Raw genomic sequence first — 17,048 nt, 5'->3', positions numbered from 1 at the left:
GGACTTGAGCTTCAAAATGTGGAAAAGTCTAGTGATCTTATTTTATTATTATTATTTAATATTGCAGGTATATAAAGAGGTACAGAGAATAACATAATAAACACCTATTTTTTTTTCTTTTACTAAACAGCTGAAGAAATAAAGCTCATAGATATGACAGAAGCCACCTATGGAACTCTGACCCCATCCCCTTCTCTCCCCAGAGGTGACCACTCTCCCGAATTAGGTGCTTATTACTCCCATGCTCGTTACTATTTTCACAGGACATATACAATCCATAAACTATATATGCTATTGTTTAAACCATATAAATGGTATCAAACATATTTTCTACAACTTCCCTTTTGCTACTGATAATTTCCTTCTTTTAATAGCTACAGGAATCAAGGGAAGGAGTATATGAAATTGCTGAATCTGTTCAGCTTCTCCGTCTCCAAAGAGAAACCCTCTGATTAGGTTGAATTTGTCCCTAAATGTACCTGTCTACAGTGCTGTGTGCCCTTTTCTGCTACATGCTAATGAATCTGGAAAATGAAATTCACACCCTTATACTGAGAGACAGGGATACTCACCAAAACCCAGTTCTACCATATAAAATCCACTGGTCTAAAGAGTTTTCCCTTCTATGAAAGTGTGGTAATAGAACATGGGGAGTGAATTCACTGCAACTGTTCATATACAGAATTCACTATGTCCACCTATTGTGGGCTTTTTTGTTTTTTTAAAAATATTACTTAGGGGTGCCTGGGTAGCTCAGATGGTTAGGCATCTGTCTATGGCTCAGGTCGGGATCCCAGGGTCCTGGGATCGAGCCCCACATTGGGCTCCTGACTCAGCGAGGAGCCTGCATCTCCCTCTCCCTCTGCCTCTCTCCCTGCTCATGCTCTCTCTCTCTATCTCTGTGTCTCAAATGAATAAATAAAATCTTTAAAAAAATTTATGTTTATTTGAGAGAGAGAGAGAGAGATTAAGAAAATGAGTGGGAGGAGGGGCAGAGGGAGAAGCAGACTCCCTGTTGAGCAGGGAGCCCGACATGGATCTGCATCCCAGGACCCTGGGATCATGATCTGAGCCGAAGACAGATGGTTAACCGACTGAGCCACCCAGGTGCCCCCACCTATTGTGTTTTTTAAGGAATATTAATAGCAATAACAGATACCAGATCTGACCAATCTATTTTCAGATATAAAACATAAGGAGTCTGCTAAAGCAGACCACTGAAAACACAGAAGCCTTTATTTATAGGTGAGTGAAAGAAAAGAAAGCCTAGATATTTTTATCCCTTCCATTTCATGAGGTAGGTAGAAGGAGTGAGAGAGATAAGAGTAAAAACATTAGCTAGGTTTTAATAGTTCTAAGGATTCAAAGAGGCTGGGCTGAGAATGATACCTTAGAGTCAGATTTAGACCATGACGCTCAGTTCCCCTAAGGGAGACAGCTGACATGATTACTGCTCTCTTTCCAGGCAAGTTCAGCAGCTGTTACTGAGAAGACAGACACTCAGTACCCTAGAGATTCATGGAGAGATGGATTCACGGACAGACAGTACTTCAAAGTACATTGCTGATTAGGCCTAACAATAGCTTAGTCAGGGAAAATGGTGAACACCCTAAAATATCACCAAAGAGAAAAAGAAAATAGGCTTTTATTTAGGACAATGTACAGCTCAAGTCCAGAGAGCCTTTTATCCTTGAGAAAAAAGTTATCCTTCCTTTTTAAGTTACCCTTCCTTGGCCTCACACCCCTGGAGCACTAGGACTCAGACTGCCTGTTACCACACTACTTCCCACTTCTGGCCTGCAACTACAATCCCTGTTGTGGAATAGGACCCAAGAAAGAACAAAAGAGGAAGAAAGGAAGATGTCACGTATAGAGGTGTATCTAAAAGGTTGTAAAATGCAATCAAAACATAATGTTTTCTGTGTTTCTTACCTAGTTAACATGGTGATCGATGATGTTACACAGAATTAAAACCAAAAGGCTTTGCAATGACAATAGTGAGTAGCCAGGGAGATTAAAAAATTTCAGGCAAGATGTTTTTATCATGAGTGACAGCCAGACATGAAGGTGAAGGTGGCATCACAATATAGCTGCAGTGGACATTTGAGTTTAATGCTGTAAGGTAGTCTAGAAAGTTATAAATGCACCTAATCTGGGCACTAAGGGCCAGGATGCAGCAAGGCCTGATGCCTGCACTGCAAAGGGAACTCAACAGCTTGCTGGGAAAGAGAGAACACACAAAGATTCAGTGGGCACTCGGACTCTGCAAGTGTGCTTATAAATCACCAAGTCAGAACGACCTCCCAGGGTCACCTAGGTCATGACCATATTTGCAATCCTCACAGTTTTTCCTTACCTCAATATATCACTGACAGTAATTTCAGGGATAAACTTTTGAAGGTGCTTCACTGTTGCACTGAGAAAACAGGCTTTATACATTTCGTTAACTCCATAGGAAAAATTCTGGAATACCAATTTAATCAAGCCACTGAAAGCAAAAAAAAAAAAAAATCTTTATAAGAGAAAGCAATTCTTTATTACTATAAAACATCTTTACAACTATGAGATTTGGGGGGGTGGCATCACAGAAATATAGGCAAAACAAAAAAAAACATGTATTAAAAGAAAATCAATTTTTGGTCAATATAAGAAGGAAACTTCATCAAAGGAATGAATACCTTCCAAACTTAAATTCCCAGGGAATGCTGGTTTCAAACTGGAATTCTATAAAGCCTGCCAAAAGCAAGGTTTTCTAATGCAAATGGTACACGCTTTCAAAACCATACCTAAAAGGTAACAGACCTTTAAATCAGAGCCATTAAGCAAATGGAGTATCTACCCTATTTTTCTTTAGTGAGCCAGAGGGAAGATACTCCAGATCCTCAAGTGAGACTCTACGGAGCCTGTGTGTACATATATGTGCTTTTATAAGCACACATGCTAGGAAGCCCCATCCTAAAATTTCTGTTTCAGAATCAGTAAGGGTGAAACTTGAGTACAGCCGGACAAGCTTTCTAGTGATTTTGATGTGAAACCCTCTACAGTTTAACACTGTTAAAAGGACCAAACAAAATACCTCACTGAATTATTCTTTACAATAATAAATAATCTGCCATCTAGGTTAACACAATTTATTGTTAGTTTTCCACGAAAGGAAACAACTTTGGTTATCAGCAATTTCTCTAGTGGTTTTCAAAATAATGGTGACTGGCTTGAAATGATCTTATCAACGTAAGGCATCTACTAATTCTGAAGGAACTTTTTTTTTCCAAACTCAACTAGAAGATTAGCCAAACAAGATTTGGATTGTCAGATATGTGTTTGGCTCTTGGTCTTGTTCTTTTTGACCAAGACACTACCCTGGCTCATCAGAATTTTCTTTTTTCTTTCTTTTTTTTTTAAAGATTTATTTATTTGACAGAGAAATAGAGAGAGCTAGAGAGCACAAGCGGAGGGAATGGCAGAAGGAGAGGAAGAAGCACCCTCCCCAGTGAGCAGGGAACCCAGTGCAGGCTCAATCCCAGGCCCCTGGGATCATGACCTGAGCCAAAGGCAGACGTTTAACCATCTGAGAAACCTAGGCATCCTAGAATTTTCTTGAAGTAGTTAAAACATTATGTTTATTCCACAAAGCTCCTAATCTGGAGTAACAAAAAAAATCAATATCCCAATTACAAATACGAGGATTTACCCAATAAATAGAATATCAAGAAAGATAAAATTTCCCACATTAAAAACATAAGCATATAAAATCTTTTTTTTTTTACATAAAGTTACCTCTTCATAATTACATCCATAACATCTCTGGCACTGAAGTCAAAGGGTTTGTAGCCCTCTCGTTTAAAGGCAAGAACCGCATTAGGCCCTAGCCAAATACTGCCGTCCATCCTCGGTGTGAAGTGAACCCCTAGGAAAGGAAACCGGCTATCTGGGACCTATGGATTTAACATGGCAGAGTTATCATTTCATATTACATTCTATTATATATGCAAACACTCAACTAGTAATATAAAACACTTTCTTCCGATGCATTTAAGTTGCATTACTTTTGATCTGTTATTCAGATAGTCTTTTCTATATTTATATAACACGCTTCTGCCTAGAAATGCCACACAGGAAACAGTGATGCTATTGATACTGATATATACCGTCCCATGTATTCCTCTTTCTGGATTAAAAAGAGAGAGAACTGTACTAGTTCAGGCTACCCCACTCCCCAGCCCCTCCCCCACAACTAGGAATGTATGTGGCTGGCAAGTAAAATCAGAGCTGCCAGGAAAAAACACTCATTTATAGTATAGGCTTTTAGAAAGTGGAAATGCATTAGGTTGAAGCAGATAAAATGTATGTTTTGGCACCATCAAAGACATTAAATAGCTGAATAGTGGCAATTTCATCTGGTTCAACTACCTGGTAGTTCCAGAGAGAAGAATAAATTCTTCCTGGAAATGGCTCTGTCTATACCATGAAACTACAGAGTGGTCACATCCCCTTTTCTGCACCTATCTATCCTGAACTGAGATCTTTCTCAGCTGGGTATCTGGGCATGCTGTAAGGGAAAGTTCTCTTATGTGCTCCTTCCACCAGAGAGGGGGAGGAATTGGGTTCTTCATAGTCCCTCCCATGGTACACTCTGCTTTCTAGAGACATGCACTTGTAGGCACTTAATTACAATTTCATTACCATGATTTCAGCATAAAGATTTAGGGATTTAATGACAAGAGAAACAGGTGAAATGCTTGTTCAAAAAGCACTTCAAAATAGCTCTTAACTTCTGACCCAAGTAAAAATTTTTGTTTCGTTCCCTTTTTGCCCACAGCCATCTGGAGAAGGGTGAGAAGGCAGAAGCATCATTACCTACCGGATAAATATTTCCTTTTACAAGATAGCATTTTTCTGGCTTCAAGAGCAGGTAATCTCCCCGGAATGGTACAATTCGAGGATCAGGATTACAGCCACTCAACTCTGAAATACGGTCTGAGTAAAGTCCTGCACATGTCACAACATACTGACACTGAACCTCCTCTCCCTAGTGCAAAAGAAAATAAACAGTAGCAAGTAGAGAGGAGAAAAATAGGTCAAGGGAGGAGAAGAGGTGATAGAAAGGATAGTAAGGGTACAGAAATGGACTTTTTTCTTTTTATTTCTTTTAAAAGAAGAAATTAAGTGCAAGTATCAGCAAAATAAGTTCTTCAGCGTCTAGGTAGCAGCTAGAAACCTAGGGTACTAGCACACAAGAAGATGTCACCTTAAATTTTATACTTTAGAGGTACAATCATTGACGTTGCAAGGATACTTAAGTTAGACAAACACACACCCCTATTTTACTAAGACCTACCATGAAACTTAACTATTCGCTGTATTAAGAAGTGAACTTCATTTAAATGGATGGCTCCCACCAATATGGCCTCCTCTGTATTTGAGACAACTTCTGTCGTATCTATGAGTAACTACCCTGTTACTCTCAGGTTGCTTCCCACTCAATAATCTTGCTCAACTCCAACCCACCAACCAATTTCTCCTTCCTGATCAATATGTACTTTGTAAATTGAGGCTACTTTTGAAATCTCATCCTTTCAATGCACATTCACCAAGAACACACAATATAGTTAAGGTTTGCTTTAATGACTAGGAGACTACTAATCTTAGGCTGCTATATTTTCCCATAAATTGTATTTTGTGATCATCTGCATATTTTTTGCTCTACCCTGCCAGCATTAGCCCATTTGTCACCCTATTTCCTAAATGATTTCATTTAACCCCAACTCCCTACCACACTCTAATTCCCATCTCTTTAATTCTTACAGATTACATAAGAAAAATTTAATTAAAAATTAAAATTAGTGCCCCCCCCCTTGCTCCAGGTAATTTCCTGTCCCTAGACTTCTTTCTCATAAAACCTGTTTCTGAAGCCTCAGAACTACATCTTGACATTCTTTCTTTCCAGCCCTTACTGAAGAGCTATGTCAACAACAACAACAAAAAAAATGCCTTCTTCTAAATAGGCTAGTATCTTTCCAGTTCATCTAGAGGTATACCAAAAGTACTTGAAATATTTTTATGTGAAATCTACTAGTTCCTACTTGAAAGGTCAGCAATTCTTTTGTTCTTAGAACATAAAATGTAAATAAGACTAATGATAAATGCAAAGATAAGAGAATTTGTAAAATGGTACCACCATGCAATAACCTAGAAATTCTCTTTTAAAAACTCAGGGAACAGTTCCAAAGAAAGAAATGACTAAAAACTTTCATAGGTACCTGAAATAATTTTATGCCAAACATGAAATAATAATTAAGTTCAGTAATACACTAATTTCACATCCAAAATCAAAATTTAGGCAAACACTGATTATTTGTTCAAACAAAAATTTCTTTAAAAAAATAAACTATGCATCTCTCTTGCTATTTCAGAAGTGAAACAGACTTTTCCCCCATATATAACATATAAATCTTTAGTTTGCAAATCCTCTCCCCCAAACTTTATTTATTTATTTATTTTTTAAGAGAGGGAGGAGGAGGAGGGGCAGAGGGAAAGGAAGAGAGAGAATCTTAAGCAGGCTCCATGCCCAGGGCAGAACCTGACACAGAGTTCAATCTCACAACCTTGAGATCATGACCTGAGCTAAAATCAAGAGTCAGACACTTAACCGACTGAGCCACCCAGGCGCCCCCCCAAAATTTATTCTTAATTTAACCTCTTTTAACCTCTCATAAAAGCACAGACATTCAACTTGATAAGTTGACTCAAAATTTTTAATTATTAAAAAAATGTTTGGGCGCGTGGGTGGCTCAGTCAGATAAGTGCCTTCTGCTCAGGTCATGATCCCAGGATCCTGGGATCAAGTCCCACATTGGGCTCCCTGCTCAGCGGGGAGTCTGCTTCTCCCTCTGCCTGTCACTCCCCCCTGTTCATGATCTCTTTCTCTCTCTCTCTCTCAAATAAATAAAATCTTTTTAAAAAGTAAATAAAAATAAAAATGTTTAATTAAACTATACTAAAGGTAAATGCCAAAATAAAAGGCAACAGCTATAGCAACTGTGGGTGAAATACATTTTCACTGGTATCCCAGAGGCCCCTGCCTATCTTCTATCACATGATGCCATACTCTAGTGAAAATGGCCCTTCCGATGAGGGTGGGAGCAGAAACAGACTTTTAATCCTTCTTTGAATGGAGATCCTGGATGCTCTGTCAGTCACTTGGGCCACATGACCCAGTAGATCTGATGGTAATCAGGGTGTCTGTGGCAGACAGCGATGTTTTATGGAGACTTTGGTAGGTCCCTATAGGCAAATCACAACACAGAACTTTAGGATTTTGGAGGAAAGTTATACCATCTGCAGATAACTGTCTTCCTTTTGAGAAAGTGCTTCTGGCTTTGACTCAATACTTGACCACAGATCACTAAGTTACCATGTGAACTATCCATTATCAACTGTATGTTGTCTGACTCACCAAGCCACAAAATTGGGTGTGTACAGCAGTACTCTGTCATCAAGGGGTAGCAGAATATACAAGATCAGGGATGTACAGGTCCTGCAGGCATACATAAGTTACAGAGGCAGGTGGCTCAAATTCCCATGGCCCCTAGTCCTGCTAAATTACCTCCTCCTTTTCCAGTTGCACCTGTGGCCCTATGGGAAGGTCTCCATGATCAGTTGACCAAGGAAGGAAAAACACAGGCCTGGTTTACAAACGGTTCTACACAACATTCTCGCACTTGAAACTGAACAGCTACAAACGAGTGACCCTGAAGGACTGTGGTGTAGGGAAATCTTCCCAGTGGGCAGAACTTTGAACACCATACCTGTTGTTTACCTCACCTAGAAGGAAACATGGATAGAAGTACAGGTCTATACTGCTTCATGTGCAATAACTAATGCTATGGCTGGTTGGTTAGGAAAAGGAGCTCCGGAAAAAAGGTAGGTGAATGGACCTCTCCAAACAGGCTCAGTGAGTAAAGATATTTGAGTTCCATGTGAATGTTCACTCAGAGTAACCATGGCAGATGAAGATTTTGATAATCAGTAGACAGGATGACCTGATCTATGTATGTTAATTAGCTTCTTTCCCCAGGCACCCCTGTCCTTACTCAATGGCTCCCTGAACTAAACGGTTAGAGCAACAAGGATGGGGGTAATGCATGCATTCAGCAACATGGACTTACTCCCCAACCCTGATCTGCCTATAGCCACTGCTGAATGCTCAATCTGCCAACAGCAGAGATCAACAAAGCTACTGATATGGTCCCTGGACCACTTCAATCAAATAAAAAAAAAAAAAAAGAGAGAAAGACCAGCACTTAGTCCTCACTGAAATAGATACTTGCTCTGGATATAGATCTGTCTTCCCTGCTTACAATGCTTCTGAGGAAACCACCATGTGTGAACCTACAGGATGTCTTATTCACCATTATGGTATTTTGCCCAGAAGCATTACTTCTGATCAGTGAGCTTATTTTACAACAAACGAAGCATAACAATAAGTTCATTCTTGTGGAATTCACTGATCTGACCATTTTCTCCATTGTCCTGAAGCTGCTAGGTGACAGAAAGTAGAATGGGTTTTTGAAGATTCAAAACAGAACTAGCTGGCTGGCAACACCTTGCAGGGCTGGGGCAATGTCTTTCAGGATGCTCTATATGATTACTATATGGTGTTGCTTCACTCAGAGCCAGGATTCACAGGTTTAGAAATCAAGAGGTAGAAATGGGAGAAATGGGAGTAGCTCCTTACTATTACAGTAATTCACTAGTGAAATTTTTGCTTGCTATCCCCACAATTTTGGTCTCTGATGTTTAGAAGTCTTGATTCCCAAAGGAGAAATGCTTCATTAGAGAATAAAAAATCGTTCCATTATCCTGTAAGTTGATACTGCCATACCTGACCACTTTGGGTTCCTTGTATCAGTGAATCAACAGGCAGAAAGGATTACTGTACTGAAGGGGGAAACTGGAAATGAGTCTCATGGAGAATTAGGGTTGCTACCACACAGAGAGTACTAGGGATGATAAAGAGAAATATGTCCCAAATATATATCTCCTGGGGGTCTCTCTTAATATTTCCATAGATTGATATAAAAGTTAATGGAAACCACCAAAACCCAAAATAGGCAGGGCTGCTAATGGCACAGACACTTCAGGAATGAAAGTTTGAGTTATCCCACCAAACCAGAACATGACTAGCTGAGATGCTTGCCAAGGGCAAAGGAGCTATGAAATATATAGTAGGAGGAAATTATAAATATCAGCTATAACCATGTGATCAGTGAGGGAAATGAAGAATGTAGTGGTTATGAGTATTTCTTTCTGACTTTGAAATAAATATATTTGACTATATATTACCCAATTCTTTCTTTCTCCTCATTGTTATGGATTGAACTGTGACCGTAATTCCACAAGTGCATATGTTGAAGACCCCGCTCTTAAGGTGACCGTATTTGGAGACAGAGCCTTTCGGAGGTAGTTAAGATTATATGAGGTCGCCTAATCTGTCTGGAATGACTGGTGTGTTTCTAAGAGTAAGATAAAAGAGACTGCTCTCTCTGCATATGTGCACGCACAGAGAAGAGACTACATGAGGACCCCACAAGAAAGCAGCCGTCTACAAGCCAAGAAGAGAGATCTCACCAGAAACCAAGTCTGATGGTACCTTGTTCTTAGACTTTGAGCCTCCAGAACTGTGAGAAAATAATTTCTGCTCTCTAAGCCAGCCAGGCTGTGGTATATGATAAAGAAGAAGACTGATACACCCATCTCTACCATTTCTCCATTATCTAACACGGGGCTTTTCAATCTCAGTGCCACTGACGTTTGGGGCCAGATACCTCTTTGTTGTGGGGGCCTATCCCTCACATCCAGCATCCCTGGCCTCTACCCACTAAATGACGGTAGCGCTGACCCCCTCCATCAATTGTGACAACCAAAAATGTCTCCAGACATTGCTGAATTATCTCCTGGGTGGCAAAATCACCTCCAGTTGAGAGCTACTGATCTAATATATTTAAGTAGTGGGTAACCTTACATCTCAGTATTTAAGTTAAAGGATCTCGAAGAGGGAATGTGACTCAGCTAAAAAGAAATGAAAATCACCCAAAGATGGATTGAGTGGACTTCGTATCTTTTTTGGAGAGTTAGCATGCCTTCAGTTGTATAAAAGATAGCTGCATCGTGTAGGTGGAATCATAATTTTTGCTACTGTCTGTATTTGGTAGTTAAATGTGGTCATAAGTAAATGGATGCCAAGTTGAAAAGGGATGGACTGTGGGTGTTTAACCTTGTCAATTTGGTTGAGCTGGGAACTCTAACTGATAGAATCCCCTTCCTTGTAATGGTTCCAACTTAAAGTTGACCAAAATAGGAATTGCATATGATTTGGCAGGCAGAAGTAAAGCAGCAGCCATTATTTTCTGAAGGTCATTCCAGTCCAGTGTGGTGACAAAAACCCACTGCTAAGTGAATTACAGCTCCATATTTAGCTCTGCTTCCCAACTATTGATCCTAGTGACCAAGTGCTGCCCTCTCCCACTACTTGGGTGAGAGGCAAGAGCTACCCCAGAATGCTTCATGAGCTTCCCATTTGCAGTTCCACTTTAGCAGTTGGACACACTTGGCTTCGCAGACTGGCTGGAGATGCCTCTGATCTGCCAACTCCCCTTCTGAACCTGTGCTTCCCCAGATCCCTTCACAACTGTGTAAGACCTAATTCCTGTAATAAATCCTACAACCTCATTAATGACTCTACTCACGTGACTGAACTCTGATCAGAGAATATACAGCAAATGCAATGCTTCCGTGCCATTCAATAGCTCTTGTTTTAGACTACATGGAGATGAAGGAAAGCAGTTCATTTCCCTCTGAGCAATCTGCCCTCCACCAAAGTCCTCTAACTGGGAGAGAGTTAATAAGTTAATGCAGTTAAGTAGGCGGAGCAATAAAATATTTATCAGTTTTGCCTTAAATACACCAAGCGCTTATAATCGTATTCTTCGCTGGCACAATCACTTTGTGAAGATATTTTCAGTTGAAACCCTTCTTAAAAAGCAAGCTTTTTTAAACTGCTCTCAAAGAATTTCTCTCAGAATAACTTCTACATTAGACAAAATTCATCCAAGGACAGAAAACAGCACTGTGATTAATTCAACTTTTATGGGAGGAGAGGGAATGAAAGTAGATAAAGTAGATGCAAGTAGTGTTGTTTAAGAATCTTTACCTTTGTATTCCTTATAACGATTGGATATTTTGTCCCTGAAAAAAAAAAGAAAGAATTAGTGAAAGATTTATTTTTGGTAAAGAGGGCCTACATTTTTGAAATATTATACTAGTAACAAATGTCAACAATTTTCTTATTTGTAACCATGAGTGCCTCCCACTTTTCATTCTAAAGCTCTTTATGAAGTAACAAGATTAAACTAGTTCATATTTGATAATATATAAAACTCTGGCCTCTTTTCAAACTTGTTTTAATTCATTTAGTCTATGCTTATAAGCCACTCCCCACCTCAGATCCTACATAGGCAGTCCCAGCTTTTCTCTGAACTACAATCCTAGAAACCAAGCTGTAAAATAGATAGATCATCATTAATCACTTAGCAATAATCACACCTCGGATAAACCTCATTGGCTACAATACTGCCACTGCGCAACACTGATCATCATTAATTAGTATGTATTTTCGCAAAGGACTAATGAGTGCTTTTTGTCTAAGTGCTATAGGCTGAGTCTTTGCAGATCCTAGGCTGCATAGAGAAGTAAGAGTTATCACAATACAAAAAGTTCCAATAATAAACTATTTATAAAATTAGTTCCCAATCAGGCACATGGGATTTCAAAGTCTTAAAAAGCATATGTACACCAGGTAAAGAATATGATTTGCTTGGATCATAAATTTGATTTTATGCTACCTACCTATACCAATCTTAATTACTTAACAATTTTGCTCATCATATTAGTATTTAGAAGGACACTGGGAGAATGATTCAAATGGCCTAAATCTCCTTAAAAACCAGTGAAGGGGGGCACCTGGGTGGCTCAGTCATTAAGTGTCTGCCTTCTGCTCAGGCCATGATCCCAGGGTCCTGGGATTGAGCCCCACATCGGTCTCCCTGCTCGGTGGGAAGCCTGCTTCTCCCTCTCCCACTCCCCCTGCTTGTGTTCCCTCTCTCGCTGTGTCTCTCTCTGCCAAATAAATAAATAAAATCTTAAAATAAATAAAATAAATAAAAACCAGTTAAGGAAGAACTGAACACTATACTTTTTCTTCTTCAAATTTCCCAATAGCAAAAATGTCAAAAAAATTCAAGGTTACAAACCAATTCATTTGGTTTAAAAAAAAAATTATCCACAAAACGAAGCAAAACAAAACAAACTCTAAGTAGTCTACAATGGTGGGGCGCAGGGAGAGTTCAAAATGGCTGAGTCATACCCTGTCTCCTGACAGTCTGATTCATTAAGACTGGGTGATGCTAAAATCTGCATTTTTCTTTAAAGATTTTATTTTTAAGTAATCTCTACACCCCCACATGGGGCTCAAACCCACAACCCTGAGATCAAGAGTCGCATGCTCTTCTAAGCCAGCCAGGCGCCCTGAAATCTGCATTTTTAATAAGCATCCCCAAGGGATTCTGACTATATATCTACAAAATAAGTAAGTGTCTGGAGGCTAGTGTTTCATTAACAGTCTTGGCAGGTCAGGTTTTAGCGCCAGTCAGTAGTGTCCAGTCAGTGCCAAATTCTATCAGCTCAAGACTCACCAGAAGCCCCAGTTCTCCCACATCCAATCTCACATTCATCCCTTTTGCACCTGCATCCAGCTCTGCACCCTACTTTAGCCTAGCTTCTGGTGGCCCTCCTGCCAGTACCACCCCAGCCAAAAATAGCTGGCTTAGAAGTCAATACAAGTGGGGTGCCTAGGTGGCTCAGTCGGTTGAGTGTCTGCTTTGGGCTCAGGTCAGATCCCAAGGCCCCGGGATTGAGCCCTGCACTGGGCTCCTTGCTCCATGGGGAGCCTGCTTCTCCCTCTCCTTCTGCCTCCAGCACCCTCTACTTGTGCTCTCTCTGTCAAATAAATAAATAAAATCTAAAACAAAAAACAAAAAAAGAAGTCAATGCAAGTATTCAAAAAAAAAGACAAGGATGGCTTACCATCTTTACTTCCTGACGGACTTTCTTTAGCCATTTCAATATCTTTTACTTCAAAATTGGTTAAGACAAAGCCACCTGCTTCTTGGAAATCCTGGGCAAATGACAAAGCCACCTGCCGATAGTCCACAATGCCGGTGTATGGGCAATCAATAGCCATTAGACCCTGGGATAGGATTATGAAAGTCAAGATCATACAATTAAAAATAATCGAGGATAGGTTGTTCAACAAATTTTATTTGGCACTGAATTTTTTTACTGTTAATTTTGATGGATTACATACATTATCATTTCTTGGCAAAAATTCGGTGCCTAAATCTGATGTTGAATAATATGTCTAACAAGTAAAAGAAATAATACTAGCTAAATAAGAAAATCTCTTGTACTCAGGAAATAATTCTCCTCTGTAGGGGAGTTAATTTTGCTGGGTTCTCCTGGCTGCTACAATGAGTTTTTCAGTTTTATTCATCCCTCACCATACCTGATTCTGATTCATATCTGATTCTGAGTCAAATTCTGTATCACCAAATGATTGTTTTTATTTTTTTTTAAGATTTTATTTATTTATTTGACAGAGACACAGAGAGAGAAGGAACACAAGCAGGGGGAGTGGGAGAGGGAGAAGCAGGCTCCCCACTGAGCAGGGAGCCCAATGCAGGGCTTGATCCCAGGACCCTGGGATCATGACCTGAGCCGGAGGCAGACGCTTAATGACTGAGCCACCCACGTGCCCCAAATGATTGTTTTAAATAAACTCCACTGAGATTTTCCCAGTAGTGTATCACATGTCATGCACGCTCAGTGAGGACTCAGAGTTGTTCTAGCTATTTACAATGTTTGCAGAGTGTTGATCTAATTTGCTTCAGGACTACAAATATTGAATGGAGATTTTATGTGGTTAACTCCAACTTCCTCTTCAGGTAATAGAGAAATTAATAGCCTGAGTTTTTTGTTGTTGTTGTGTTGCTGTTGTTGTTTTGTGGGGTTTTTTGCTTTTGTTTTGCCACTCAAGACATGCTCAAACTCCACAGATGAATGATCTACAATCATACTTATTTAATTTTTTGGAATAAATGTTGAATGTGCGTTGGCTTTTCTAATTCTTAAGAATAGAATATCACACGCCAAGTATTGACTGGATTTTGGTGAATCCTTGGAAACAGCATCATTTTCTGTTCCCTTACTATGTTCTCCCAATCAGTTTTCCCTAAGAGGGTGGTAGCCTGGGTCCCCAGGACAACTAATGCCCAGAAACTGTGTGTAAATGCTGCCATCCTCTCGTCTGACCAGCATGGAACTGGTATTGTTGCAGTTTTACAATAATATCTGATAGTATTATTTTAAATATCTCATTCTTGTAGTCAGCCCCACCCCTACTCCAATACATTTACCTGCTTACCATCTTTTTTTTAATCTGTATTTTTTTAAAAGATTTTATTTATTCATGAGAGACAGAGGGAGAGAGAGAGAGAGAGAGAGAGAGAGAAGCAGAGGGAGAAGCAGGCTCCCAAGGAGCAGGGAGCCTGACGCGGGACTTGATCCCAGGACCCTGGGATCATGACCTGAGCCGAAGGCAGACGCTTAACCATCTGAGCCACCCAGGCGCCCTACCTGCTTAACTTCTAAAAGCTTTTGACTTTGTCACCCATCCCGGATCATTAATTCCAAATGGCCAGACCACACTAGGGGTAAAGGCTCACAAAACACGCAATAGTCTCTTGTCACAAATTGAAAGCAACATTTGAGAAACTTGATTCTTGCTTCCAGAATATGAGATCATTTGCCAAACACAGAAATCATTCCTTCTGTCTTGATGTAGTAGATACACATTTAAGATTTTTACATTCAATCTTATATTGCCTGACCACCTCCAAATTCACAAGTCAATGGTCATAATCCAACTTCAAACTATAAATAGTATTTGGGGTACAATAACCTTGGAAACTAACAAGATAATACCAAGAGCTTAGTCACAAAAACTTCTCACCTTACATAAAACTACATGACAAATAAAAGAGGGATAAAAACAGGCTATAAAAGTGCTTCATATCAATCATTTTTTGGAATCCCAGTATCTTCCTTATTCATCTTATTTTTCCTATTCCCCAGCACAATGCCTGACACACAGAAGGCACTCAAACTTTTACTGAATGAATGAACTTCTGAGGGCTGTCTTTAAACATACTAGATCTCTCTCTGCTCTAGGCCTTCCCTTAGAGGTCTCCCTTCTTTCTTTTTCCTTCTAGTCTTGGTTTTGTTCCTGCTCATGAGATGCTGGTGTGCCCCACTATACGTATAGGTTGGAGGAAGGTGGAGTGAGTCACTGTGGCTAAGCAATTCAACGCCCTGGGCCCAGGACAGGGCTGGTAGACAGGCGGGCTGTCAGCCAGGAGGCTGGGCATGCACTGAACAGGTTAGCAGGTCAGAGCTTGAAATCTGAGGCTACTGCAGGTCAGGTGGCTGGAAAAGAACTAGGCAAGCAGGACATAAAAGGCTGGGAGTTGGAAGTCAGTCAGGAGGAGAGAGGAACAGATGAACGTGTGGTTGACCAACAGTGTGAAAGAAAAGGCAAAAAGTTCATGAAAGCTAAGGTCAGAGTGTGCAGTCAGGATCTGCCCAGAGAGAGAACTGTCGAGAGCTATCCTCCAAAGACAAAGTTTACGAAAATTTCCAAGATGCTTCCCTTGGGGCCATTTAATCTGCTCCTTAAAGACATCTGGTCCAAAAAGCCCTTTAGAGCTGCCCTGATAACTTTTTCTTTCTGGAGAGGCTTGAGAAAACAGAAATGAACCCATACTATAGAAATTTTGCCCCTACTCCTGGTAATAGCAGTAGGGTTGAAAGACCAGGAAGGGTTCACTCAGAGACCTTTATGAAATAACCATTTTCCACTACATCCACTAAATACATCTAGGCATAGATAATTATAATGTGGCATCACATAAAGTGTCAGATAATGCTAATGTGGCATTATCTAAAGTAGATCAGCTCTGCAGAGGCCTCAGAGAAAAGCAGGTTGTATTTCCTTTATAAGTTACACTCCTTACTCATCTTTCAAGTGAAGGTTCACCTCAAGAAGGCTTTCCTAAACGCCTAGACTAAGCTAAAAGCTTTCCCTTACGTTGATAATGTATCAGCTCTATCAAAGATAGATACAAGACAGTTTATCAACTCTATCAAAATACTTTTCACTGTATTAGAATCTCATGTTCGGCTACACTACACCTTTCTTTAGGCCAATCACCGTATCTGACCCATCCTCATTCCTGCAGTACCTAACACAGCGTTTGGCACATAGTAAAGAAGAAAATGTTGGCTGAACTGAATAGAAAAAATACCAGTTCTGAATCAGATCTGGGGGCAGGGACTCTTAGGAGCTGTGTGACCTTGGGAAAGTAACTGAATCGCTTTCCTCATTTATAAGACACAAAAAGTACGGGTAGACATATAATTTGACTATCTATGTACACATAGCTCATCTACTCATTCTGAGACCTGTGAAGATCACATGGTGAGGTACACAGAACACTATCAAGACTCACCTGATGATGTGTGAAAAGCTGCTTTGTTTGTTTTGTAACAGTCAAGCATGATATAAAGCATGGGCTCCTCTTCCCATTTCTTCCTCTCTCTAAATCCCCTCACAAAGTTCCACCACAGACTATGATTGTTGTTCCAGCTGGCTCTGGCCTCTAATTCAAAGCTCCCCTCTTTCCCATGTCCAGTCCAATTCCAACCTATGTACCAGAAACTTGATTAACTCTCCTAAATTGGCACATTTTACATGCCATTCTTCTGCTCAAATCCTTCAGTGGTTCCCTACTATTTAGACCAGGGGTTGGCAATCTTTTCTGTAAAGAGCCAGCCACTAAATATTTTTCTTCACACGGGACCTATGATCTCTGCTG

The 17,048-nt window shown here is 40.1% G+C and overlaps 1 protein-coding gene and 1 non-coding gene across 2 annotated transcripts in view; both read right to left on the bottom strand.

Annotated features, from left to right (window-relative positions):
* The window catches only part of L2HGDH (L-2-hydroxyglutarate dehydrogenase), a 43,505-nt gene that overhangs the window by 10,775 nt on the left and 15,682 nt on the right, over positions 1 to 17,048 (bottom strand). The window contains exons 5-9 of the mRNA XM_028099190.2: positions 13,144 to 13,306; positions 11,213 to 11,247; positions 4,862 to 5,029; positions 3,778 to 3,935; positions 2,357 to 2,488 (exon numbers count right to left, since the gene is read on the bottom strand). Coding sequence (XP_027954991.1) covers positions 2,357 to 2,488; positions 3,778 to 3,935; positions 4,862 to 5,029; positions 11,213 to 11,247; positions 13,144 to 13,306 — 656 coding nt within the window. The remainder of the gene's footprint in view (positions 1 to 2,356; positions 2,489 to 3,777; positions 3,936 to 4,861; positions 5,030 to 11,212; positions 11,248 to 13,143; positions 13,307 to 17,048) is intronic.
* On the bottom strand, positions 11,507 to 11,649 carry LOC148163884 (U4 spliceosomal RNA). The gene has a single exon (XR_015768660.1). It is a non-coding gene; the product is annotated as a U4 spliceosomal RNA (small nuclear RNA).

This window comes from Eumetopias jubatus, unplaced genomic scaffold, assembly GCF_037043125.1.
Source record: "Eumetopias jubatus isolate StellerSeaLion01/CBP00866 unplaced genomic scaffold, mEumJub1_p1.0 scaffold_7, whole genome shotgun sequence".
NCBI lineage: Eukaryota > Metazoa > Chordata > Mammalia > Carnivora > Otariidae > Eumetopias > Eumetopias jubatus.
Note: the sequence above shows the minus strand (reverse complement) of the source record. Positions and strands in the feature narration are given on the sequence as shown.